Consider the following 12,502-nt stretch of genomic DNA (forward strand, 5'->3'; position numbering starts at 1 on the left):
TTAAGCTACCACAAAAGGAGAGAATAACTATAGAGTTAGAGAGGAGGAGAGCATCTTGAGGCCTTGTATCAAGCTGTCGCTTGAGAGGGAGGCCATAAAAGGAAGATGAGGGCTCATCTCTATGTATAAGCTATGTATTCTCCATTTCTTTTGCCTTAGTGAAATATTTGATTGATTCCCTTCCGTGGACGTAGATCCAGTTGGATCGAACCACGTAAACGATCAGTGTTTGCTTGTGTTCTTTTTCGTCTCATTTCTATGCCAGGAAATACATATCTCACAACAATAAGTGATGTGTTTGCTTACTTTAAAAATTTTTAAAGAGCGATTCAGACTCGATATGGTGCAGCAGTGAAGGTATTTAGGTTTGATCGACAAAGTAATACTAATAAAGCGTTTAAGGAGTATCTATTAGCCCAAGGGATACAAAATCAAATCACATCTCTATACACACCGACACAAAATGGAGTAACAAAGAGGAAAAATATACACATTTTAGAGATAGTCCTAAGTATGATGATCTCGATGAATGTTTGGTTATGTATGTTTTGTAAATGACAATAGACCATCAATAAAGAAGTTGGATCCCAAAGATGTGAAGTATGTTTTTGTGAGTTATTCAGCTACTCAAAAGGGACATATTTGTTGGAGCCCAATAAAGACGAGATCATTTGTGAGTATGGATGTGACTTTTAGATAATTCTAACCGTATTATTCCTTGGAGGTGATCTCACCTTTTGGTGATTTGTCAGACACTGAAGGTTTGAGGCGAGAGCGGGGAGTAGTGATGGTGAGAGATTGATGTATGCATGAATGATGCCTTGTGTCGTTGTGTGCGAAAGACCTGCGAAGGCAGGGTGGTTAGATAATGAGAAAAATGAAGCTGAGAAGTGTCGAATAATGAGGAAAATGAGCTCAAATATGGTGGGATTAAAGCTCAACGAGAGCTGAGAATGTATATAAGGAGAAAGCGACTGAATGAGGGAACAGTGTTCGCCGTGCCACTCGTGTCCTCAAATACTTTGTCTTGGTCTACCCCGACTCCTAATACGCCTACACCATTAATCACCCCTAAATGTGCGTATTTTTTTAATGTATATTTACTTCAAATTCAATCTCCTGCAGCGACATTAAATACTTGATATGACCCGTAATTACGTAGATATTTAATTTCATGGTAAAAAACTTGACCCAGTTTTATTATGGCGGCTATTATGCAAAACAAATATGTTGAAGAATTTTAGAATTTAATTTACACACACTAGGGGTTCTACGCAAGTATATGTATCATTTCAAGTAGTATATGGTTTTCTTTTAAGACAGAGTGTCGATCTCACAGAGAAGCGAGGTAAGAAATCCCTAAGATTAATTCTAGTATATTACTATCATGCTTAAGTTTGGAATTATGAATAATGGTGTTTTTCTAATAATGAATCCTAAATACAAACCTAAATATAAAGATAAACTTAACTTGAGAAATTGATTTGGAGAATTTTGAGAAGTTAAAAACTACCAGTGTCCAAGTAAATGTCTAAGAATGAAATACTTAGAATTTAATGTTGTGAGTGACAAATATGAGCATGCCTGCGTTTTTACCTCTTCCGAGCATAAAGAACATTGATCAATTTAAAGTTAGTTCCAGATTGTGTGGTAGTGCTAAGTATATTATAGTCTCCCACTTCTAGATTACGCACCGTACCCTCTCTATTGGACCTACCAGGAACCCTTAGTTTCAACATTAGACTAAATTAATAAAAGATCTATCCTGTCACCCTAGAAACATCAATTCTACGCCCATCAAAACTTAGTTCTCTATCTATTTGCGCTAACCAGTGGATTGAGTGGGCCTCCCATCCTAAAGGTTAACTAGTATTCGCAAGTTGGGTGAAATCATAGCCCCTCTCGAGTCATTTTGTTTCGCAATGGATTTTAACCTCACAAGTGATCAGTTTACAAAGTGAATTAAGAGCCGGTGCAAATATCATCACATTAATAAAATAAGAGAAATAAAATAAGAGAATTTCTAAGCTAAGAGAATTTCTAAGCAAATCTAAATTCATAAACATGCATCCATTTCATTGCAAAAGAAAAGTAAAATGAAGATGGTAGCATAAATAGTAAAAGAATCGAAAGAATTATGTTATAATTTGCCAACAAGAAATATATATCTACCTACCTTCTTCTGAGTGTGGTGGTTAAAAAGCCTTACAACTTCTGGTAATGTATTAGTTTTATGCAATTATCTGTCATCTAGAAGCTCCTAATAGAAATAAATCATTAATTATATTTCCTTAAAAGTTGCATTGCCGTTTAAACTACTTCACCATAGCCAACTGAATAATGTGAGTACACTCAAGTTGCGAGATCACTGCTCTCCAAGTCTTAGTTTCATTTACAACATATTTTAACATAAATTATGGTCACTTAAGTTACGTCAATGAAGCAAAGGAGATATTACTTATCACATGAAAATAAAAATTATTCTATCATAAAACAAATTTTCCTACACATGTCACTACTTCATGTTAAAAAAAAGAGTAAAGAAAACCACATCACAGAGTATCGATAAAACACAACAGAAAATTTCACTAAATCAAAACAAATCCGCTAGGAAGTGTTTACACGATTATAAGATGATGAAAAACACAATACTTAGTTTTTTCTCTCTAAAAAAAAGATAAAAATCCCTCCAACAAAGTCTCTTGCCGATCAACGCAATGTTCAGACATTTCCTTACACTTATCTCTCAAAATCCCTCACCAATCTCTCCAGAGAATGTATAAATCTACATTCCTACTCTTATCTTTGAACTCTAGACTTTTTTGGAGTTTCCAAGACTTTGAAATGCCAAAAGGTGCATTCCCAAGTGCGAAAAGGTGTTTTTAACTCAAAAAATTGAGCAAAAACCGTCCGTAATGGTTTCTGGCGCCTGGGACCCTTTTTTTTTGTTTTTGCTCCAATTTTGCACCAACAAAATGCGTCATATTATAATTTTCTTCCTTGCTCGATTTGACTCCAAATTGTATCATTTTTGCTTCATTATCTCCAAGAGTCCATCTTTCGTCCTTGCAATAAAAAACATGCAAATATTTTCCTTTAAAGTACAATATCATTAAATATCATTAAAAATTAACATGAAATATATACAAAAAATTAGGTAATTTTTAGGCAAGTCAACCATCCACCTCAAAACCAGATTACAAGTGATATTATTCCTCTCCCTTCTCTCCCACTCCCATGACTTAAGAAGGATCTCTCGCAGCCATGCGGGTCATTCTCCTGATCGTTAGTCTCCTAATCATTATTCTCCTGATCGTTTTGGTTTCTCACATGACATTGCTTAGTATGACATTGCTTAGTTTGTTTGTCTCATACTCTAACATATCACCTGTATTCGGAGCATTCATTGCATCTTTGGACACTGTCTCTATACTCAAGTGTTGAAAGATTGCTAAGGAGGATCCAAAGTAGAAGGTTGTCATGTTGGAGAAACTTGGTACTCTCGAGAAGTATAAAAGGTGGGAGCTTGCATTGCTACCAACAAGGAAAAAAAAGTCGGGTACAAATGAGTCTTCACAGTGAAGCAAACTTCAAAAGAAAAAAATTAATCGCTACAAAATGCGGTTAGTGGCTAAAGGGTATAGCCAGACGTATGACATCGACAATGATAAGACATTTGTATCAGTGACAAAAATTGAGCACAGTCAAGACTCTCATTTCTCTAGCCATGAATGGTGGATGGAGGTTACACCAACTGAAAGTGAAAAATGCGCTTCTTCATGGAGATCAACTGTAGGGGGTGTACATGGAGATACCCTTAGGCTTCGGTACAAACTAAATAGTGGGCAAGGTATGTAGATTGAGGAGGTCACTGTATGATTTGAAACAGTCTCCTCGAGCTTAGTTTGATAAGTTCAGGAGAGCAATGGTAGACATGGGCTATACGTAGATCAATGCCGACAACACAATGTTCGTTCGACAATATAGTGGTCACATCACTATACTTGTCGTTTATATGGATGATATGATAGTCACTAGTGATAATGAGGAAGAGATTGCACTACTAAAGACAAGATTGGGCAAAGAGTTTGAGATGAAGGACTTGAGACAACTTTGATACTTCCTTGGGATTGAGGTGACTCATGGAGCAGAGCGGCTTATTATATCTCAGAGGAAATATGTGCTAGACTTGCTCATAGAGACAAACATGTTAGGATGCAATCCAGCAGTTTCACCAATTGATCATAAGGTAAAGTTGAGTGCAAAGGCTGGAGAGCAATTTGATCAAGAAAGGTACCAGAGGTTAGTATGTCATCTCATCTATCTAAGTTACATTTCTCCCGACATATCATTTGCAGTAAATGTGATGAGTCGCTACATGCATGATCCAAAGAAAGGGCCTCATGGATGTTGTGTATCAGATTCTAAAGTACCTTAAAAGTGCACCATGGAAAGTATTGATCTTCAGAAAAAATGGACATGTACTCATTGAAGGCTATTGTGACTCTGACTGGGTAAGTTGCTCTGATGGATGACAGGAGGTCCACATCTGGTCCACATCTGGATACTGCATGTTTGTAGGGGGCAACTTGGTCTCTTGGAAGAGTAAGAAATAGTTGGTAGTAGTGAGGTCAATAGTAGAGACAGAATATAGAACCATGGCCTTAGGAGTTATCGAGATGATGTGGCTGAGAACCTTATTGGTAGAGCTCAAGGTGGACCGATGAGCTCAAATGAAGTTGTGGTATGGTCAACAATCAGCATTGCTAACAACCCGGTGCAACACGATAGAACCAAACATGTGGAGATTAATAGGTTTCCCATCAAGGAAAAGTTGAATAACAGAAAACTAGATCTACATCATGTAGCCACTAGAGAGCAGGTGGCTAACTGTCTCACAAAAGGACTTAGCTCATCAGATTTGTCTAAGTTATCTGATAAGATGGGCTTAGTGGATATTTTTTGCCTATCATGAGGGAGAATGTTGAGATTTGTATCTAGTTTAGAATCCTAATTGTAAACAATAAATATAAAAGAAGTTTAGGGAGTTATTTGTGAAATGTTGTAAGTCCCTATATAAGCCCAACTGATTAATGAATAGAACAAAATTTTTAAGAACAATTACTTTCTTTTCCTTCCATTCATTCTCCAGCCAGAGCTCCCCTTCAAGTGCTCGGTTTCCAGGCACTTTTCACGAATTCCCAGAACATGTAACTGGGTTAGCAAGAAGTATGGAATCTAAAAAGCAACGGGAAACTGTTTGTTCCCCAGTTGCTGCAACAAAAAACTTTGCAGCTGCTGCTGCTCTCTGATGGCCTTCATTGCTTGCTCTGCTGGCTTTTCGATGTTGTCTTTCAGTTGATTTGCTACAGGGTTGAAGAAAAGCAGGATTCAAATTGACGGCATGGGAAACAAAGAAATTGTTGGCTGTTTAGTGGAAAAACAGAGGACATCGTTCAATAAACCAGGAGGAAGTCCAAACCGGAGAGAAAATGCCATATATAAAATAAAAAAATAAAAGAAAATCTATTCTAAGAAGTTGGATCTGGATCGAACTGACAAAATTTATAACATTTAGTTGCATACTTATACGTGTTTGTGTAAGTGAATAAAGAACTTTTGTTCTACAAACTTCTCAAAGTTACTCCAACCTATGTTCATTTAGTCTAAGGTAGGAAATCATGGTTCAAATGTTTACGTGAATCACTTTTGGGTTGGTTAGCAAATAATTTGCGTTGGAATGCTTGAAATAGCCCTTGGTCAAGAAGTCGAAAAGCCCTGGAAAATTCAAGTATTTAAACTTGTGAAATTTGTAGTTGGAATTCAGATGATACATGCCTGGAGCAAATGCAATACAAGTGGCCGAAGAAAATTCTGTGTGTTCACGAAGAATGAAGGTCAATATTGCAGCAATGCCAGCTCCTAAAGAATTGCCAACAATCTAATGATATCAAAACAAGGGATAATATTAGCCGTTATCCTGCAACATAAAACCATAAATGTAAGAACCAGGAAACAATTGTTGCTCCAAAGAGTCTATTTTACAACATGGACTGCTTAAATAAAAAAATGCTAATCTTCATTTCAAGTAAGTTTGTCTAATTGTCTGAGAATCAGCATATCTGCAGTAAGGCAATGCAAGCACTTTCTTAAGATAATTCAATCAATAGCTTAGCAAGAGCCACATCAGGTTGCTAGTTTGAGTTTATGAGATCAGACTATAAAAAAGGAAGATTGATATAAATACCACTCAATTCCGATGTATTTACATATCTAACACCTAAACTTCAACTTTTACATACATGTCACCTTACCTATGCATGAAAATGTGTATTTCACTTTTAAAAAGTTAAAATAGAAGTATTTTTTATGTGATACGAAAAATTTGGGCGGTCTAAATATAAAAAGCCAAATTTAGGTTTTAAAGATGAAAATAAAATAAGAATTGGTTTGTATATATGTAAATGCCGCTATAAAAAAACTGTTGGAGGTGGCATTGACTTTCTAGCTGAAAATTCAAAAGCAAACTTTTGTCCTATCAAAATTCAAGGTCAACATTCATTGAAGCATAGACCATCACATAAACTCCAAGAATACTCTGTAGTTGATAGTTTTGAATAGTCTGTTGTACTAACAAAACATAAGCAATCAACAACAAAAGGCCTCAAATACACATTTAATAACTTGGAAATGACCAAAACAAAAACTTTCTTTCCTCGTAACCATTAACTCTGATCAGAACGTTATTACTTGAAACATTATTTTACACAACCAACTTTAATGTTTTCAATCAGTGTTTCATATTTTACTCAAGTAACTCTATGCAAAATATGTCCAGCTCATTACAACCTAATAAAGCCTTTCATTATAGAACAAAAGATCAAAGTTTGATAAGCCCAGATTGTGCCGATACTAGTTCATGTGACTACAAGTTGGCAAATTAGCTTAGTGCCTTTTACCATGGCATTTTCAGTTTATATTTGTTGACAGGGAGAGTTCACCATTTTTGTCTAGCCTTTTTCTTGGTGTATAAATCAGGGAGGCTGCTTCTCCAAGGGTCTAAAATCACATCCGATACATATTACATTGTTGGATGCTATATGCACAACGTGGGACATCACAATAATAGCTGATTTATAGTACCATTAAGAAGACATAAAAAGAATTTTAGAAACCGTAGTTATCTGGTGTGCCGGAGTGAGCATTAGATAAGTTTAAAACATAGAAAAAAGCAGTACCCAGATCCTGCTGGATGGATGCTCTTATAAGGAAAGTGCCATTCAACTATGAAAAAATAAGTTATGTGAGCTCATATATATGAATGTACTAGACTGATTTTGTACAACCGTGCATTGTTTTTGTGTAACTGACTGTTAGTACATTTTTACCTAGTGTTTATATGAGTTAAGGAAAGCTTTAACCAGGAACTTAAACTTGAGATAGTCCCTTTTCGTAATTATAAATGCAGATACGAGCAGAAGCACTAGGTCCAGGTTATAAATTGGAGGAATGCAATAAAATTTTTTGCGTTAGTTGCTCAAATTATTTCACTTCTGATGTAGTTTTCGGAAAACCCTTCATGAACATTAATATTGTAATTATTCAACTTGTACATATGCATAAAAAAAGCAGGAATTCAAATTTGTGGTAACTTGAGAAGAAATTGGAGCCATAACCTTGAGTTGGTAGGCAGGATATTGTCCAACAGCTTTGAGGACATATGGAGTTGCGCATTTTGCAATCCAATGGGCTGCAGAAACCATCCCATAATGTGCATATCCCAATACCACTTTACTGACACCGCATTCATCTAAAATTGAATGGTGAAAGGGAACCATCAAACCAATAGCAGCAGTCAATGTATCCTTGATGCTATGCATCCCCCGAACAATAAGGAGAATGCATTTTGAACTTTTATCACGTAAAATGATAAAAGCAGGCTTTAGAAGCTACACGAAATTAATGAACGGAATCTTAAGTTATTAATAATTTCATTTGGAAAGCTCATAAAACAATCAAAGCTAATAAGTAAAAAGGAAATCTATATACATAGCACACAATTCTTATGTATTTGCATATCTCACACATAAACTTTCATATTCTATGTGTGTAAATATAAAAATTTATGTGAGAGATATGTAAATACATAAGAAATGTGTCCTATGTTAGTAAATGCCCCTAAAAAAAAATCAAAGCTAATAAATAATACAGCCTTCGTACACACCCCAGCTTTATGCTTTTGAAAAATAATATCGTCGGGACAGAAGTCCGAACATTTTAAGAAGACTGAGAATGGTTTCTTTGAAAAGGCTATACAGAGATACAACAGCCTTGAAAGGTAGATCAACTCATCCATAAGTTCTGGTCCTTCTAATTTAATATAATTGCTTCTGCCAAATACAGTCGCTACTTGTAAGCCCTGAAAGGAATGCAATTGTTGTAATGATCATTTAAAGAGTAGATGTGAAAGAAATGCTATTGGCCAATTATTTAGAACACAGATAATTAGTGATCATTTTCTCAATGTAAGAGACAAAACAAAGATGATAAAATATATTAAAAAAATAAGAAATATACTATGATTATCTATTATTTTCACTTAACAATGGTTTAGGACTTCATTATGCATTACATAACATACCCACTAGTTTTTAAAATAATGCAAAATTGACAACTTTATTCTATGACTATTTTATCAAAATTTGAAGTTTTAAGTGATATAATCAAACAATGGAAATTTAAAAGTTTTCTATTTGACTTGTACATTTATTTCATTTTTATTCTTAAATCCTGACAATGCTTTCAAATCACTAATAAAGATTAATTAATTCATAGATGGTTAAAGAACTTAAAATAGTGAATTGTTATCCCTGCAATACTATATAAGAACCTCCAAAAACAAAATTTTTGTACAACAAACTGAAAGATACCATTACGATGCCCATTTTGGTACAACATTATTGTTTTCTACCTTTCTCTTCAACTTCATTATTACGTTAGAAGTCTATCTAATTTTTGGGATAACACCATTAGCTGCAATAGGAGCAACTTTGCCATAATTGTCCAGGTTCTCTTTCTGGGCTCCTTCATTTTAATTGTTGCAAGATAATCTAATGAAATGAAATAATTCAATATAGATGTCCTATCCATTTTACCAGCTGCTTTAATGAAATAAAATTCAAGAAAAACAAGTAAATTTCAGATAAATAAATTTATTATGATTCAGAACCTCTGCATAGATTTTCATTCACTTTATTAATTTCCTGGAAATATGATTCGTCACATCCAAACAGAGAGTTAATCTCTCATATCATACAGTCCGATTTGCATGGATACCGTGTCCAACATTACCAAATTGCACCAGTAATTGCACCAGTAAAGCTTGATAAGCTTGATACATAATATGATAGATTTACTTCCTTCAAAGATTGGGTTTGTTGATGGAAAAACAGCCATAGGTTTATATATGCATTATTAGAAGCACCTAATGGATAACAAAAAAGTTTTTCTCCAGCTAAAGGCAGCGTTAAACATCCAAATACTATGATCAAATCTAATCGGCAAATGACTAAAACTCAACAACAACAAAAAACAAAGCCTTTAGGTCTACTTTTAACATCTCCCATCCAAAATAAGAAATAATTTTCACCTAACAAGATAAACTCCAACAAATTATCATCCTCAAACTAACATAAAAATGCTGAGAACAATGTCAGCAAGTCAACAACAACTAATCTCAGCCTCAATCTAAATCCACCTACCTGCTTTCTCATGTGATGCTTGATGCCAAAGGCCAAATCTCCAATCGGCCACCTCCCGAGGGTTTCCAAGTAAATGAACTGGATCGTCTCTGTCACTGCCAAAACAGCCTCCTGCCAGGTTGAAGGTGGCTCCGCCGGTCGCCAAGACAATCTCCTTTCTATCTCCGCCTCTCTCCATCTCTGCTCTCTGCAGCCGCCACCAACAGCGGAGATCTCCTGCTCTTCCCCATCTTCCCCCCGCTTCAGTGTGCACGGCCGGTTCCGCAAGATACAGAGCAGCCCCAAGATACAGACCAGCAGGGCCAGGCCCACGGCGGCCGCCGTCGTGGCCACCACCAATGTCGTCGCCATTATCGCGGTTCAATTCAAAACCTAGACTGGAGATGGTTGAGGGTGCATTGATAAGATTTGAGATCCATCATGTGGGGAGACGGGATACCCAATTCGAGTTTTCAACAATCAACCAATGTTCGAGTTCATCTTGCGTGCACCTTGTTCTTTTCCTAATTAACATAATAGTGCATAAGAAGTTGGGAAACAGCGTGTTAGTTAATTTATGTATCACACTATCATGTATTTACGCAAATAAAGGTTGTAACATTTATTTATATAGCATTAAACTTTTCCATATGGCATTCAAAATATCATTCATTACTACTTTTAAAATAAAATACATAATCATGATACATCACTAAAAAATCATATTGACTGTACTTTGATTAATGATTAAGCGAAAATGTTTAAGGGGAATGATGCAAATGACACGAAAAATAATCTGACTTGAGTTCAAGTGGGCTCAGATCATCCACTTAAAACATAGTTGGATGTATTGAAATATATTTTGGGAACCAAATGATCTTCAAACCTGATAAGTTTATAGTCAAATCGGGTGTCTCGATGAGCCGAATTCAACAAGCATGGTATCACTTAATTTTGATATCATTTAGGCACTTGAATGCTTATAAAATACCATTAGATCAAATGGATCATTATAGTCTTCTGATAGAGTTGTTCGGACTCATTCAATATTTACAGTGGATGTTACACACAAAATCTATAGACATACCTGTACTCTCTCCTTGAAAAGGGAGGGACCCCGACCTGGAAAAGAAAGCTGAAGGATCTCCAAGCTCTTGAGGGTTCATGAGTTCCACCACCACAGGACCACCATCGATTAGCCACTATCATCATCAATCCACCGTCGTCGCTACCCAGATACCACTGGAATACTATTGCTCTTCCATTGTCTTCCAGCCACTGCCACTGTTGTACAATCGCCTTTTGACCGCTACCGCCTCTGCCATCCGACCACAGCTTCCTGGCTACCCTGTTGAGCAGATATCGTCACCGGACCAACGCCATCTGACCACCATCATCGAGCTACAGCCACCACCGGACCATCGCTTCCCGACCACCGGTGTTTGGTCATCATCACTGTCAAATCACTGCTACCCAGCCACCACCTTTGGACTACCACCGCCGTTTGATGACTGTTACCCAGCCCCTACCGTTGGACTGCCATTGTTAGCTCGATTTGATGAGCTTGATAGGTGTTGCTCAGTCAACTGATCCAACTTGGGTGACTATCCTTGATCGTTGATGAGGATCCTTTGGAGTCTACATAAGATGTTTGGAGAAACTTTGTGGAACAAGGTCTTTCTTTGGATTGGTTCTACCAGGGGTAAGCTATCTCATTGAGTCGGCTTTCCAGTGGTGGTTAGCTCGGATGTTAATTTATCTCATTTTTGGTCATATGGCTCGTGCTTGGAGCATTTAGCTGTCCTCTTGTTTGTCTTGTGGCTTAATCAGTTTTGTCCTGATTTACTTGGCTCGTTAGCTTAAGTGGCACCGCACAAATTCCTGGTAGTGGGTCTTTCTTTATTATAATCTCCTCCTCTAGACCATCAAATCATTTTAAGATCCGTGCATACACCATTTTTATATACATATTTTAGTTCCTCAGTCTCTTACTTTTTGAAAGAGATGATGCAATAAAAATAAGAGAATTTATCTAAAAAATTTAGTATTTTTTTTTCCAAAATTTGACTACGTTGATTGTGGAGGCCTTGATTTTTATAAATAGAGTGCGATGAGACTCCTTCCTATTCTTAATTTGCTCTTTGCAATCCCTTGTTTAAGTTGGAGGGGTTTCGTGTCTTCGTCATTGTGATGGAAAACCTATTGAAATCCCACATTGACATTCCCAATGGGGAGTTGATCCACTTTACTTTTGAGAAACCAAAAGGATAAGACATGCTAGAAGGTCGGAGAAGGAAGAATGTTGTCGTAAAGAAGAATGTTGAACTCTTTTTGCTCGATCAAGTGTATCATCTGATTTAATCCCTTACACCAAGCCGAGGAACATTCAATCGTGTGCATTACTACTCGCCACTATGATTTACGTGGTCACCAGCTCTTATAACTCCCGACTCTAGCCCCGGCGGCTTATTGACGTCATCACTACTCATCACTACGGCCTACGTGAAAAAGTATAGTCTAAGTGGTCCCCAACTCATGCAGTTCTCGACTCCGGCCTCCACGGTCTATGGGCATCATTACCACTCACCACTACGGCCTTCGTGGTCCACAATGATCACTTCTCCATCACCCGAAAAATTTATGGAAGCATGGTACATGGAAATGATGATTCGGAATGAGTTGAGCAACAATCATCCAAGGAAAACGTTGTAGGTGGGCGGTGAATCGACTATGAGAAAATCTATAATGTTGATGAATTACTT

General features: G+C 36.7%; 1 protein-coding gene across 1 annotated transcript in view; it reads right to left on the minus strand.

Annotated features, from left to right (window-relative positions):
- LOC110028393 overlaps positions 1–10,112 on the minus strand; it is a 20,529-nt gene extending 10,417 nt beyond the window's left edge. The window contains exons 1-4 of the mRNA XM_020730226.1: positions 9,762–10,112; positions 8,225–8,419; positions 7,677–7,949; positions 5,839–5,941 (exon numbers count right to left, since the gene is read on the minus strand). Of these exons, the coding sequence (XP_020585885.1) occupies positions 5,839–5,941; positions 7,677–7,949; positions 8,225–8,419; positions 9,762–10,112 (922 nt within the window). The remainder of the gene's footprint in view (positions 1–5,838; positions 5,942–7,676; positions 7,950–8,224; positions 8,420–9,761) is intronic.
- Positions 10,113–12,502: the final 2,390 nt, after the last annotated feature.

This window comes from Phalaenopsis equestris, unplaced genomic scaffold, assembly GCF_001263595.1.
Source record: "Phalaenopsis equestris unplaced genomic scaffold, ASM126359v1 Scaffold000511, whole genome shotgun sequence".
Taxonomy (NCBI): Eukaryota; Viridiplantae; Streptophyta; class Magnoliopsida; order Asparagales; family Orchidaceae; genus Phalaenopsis; species Phalaenopsis equestris.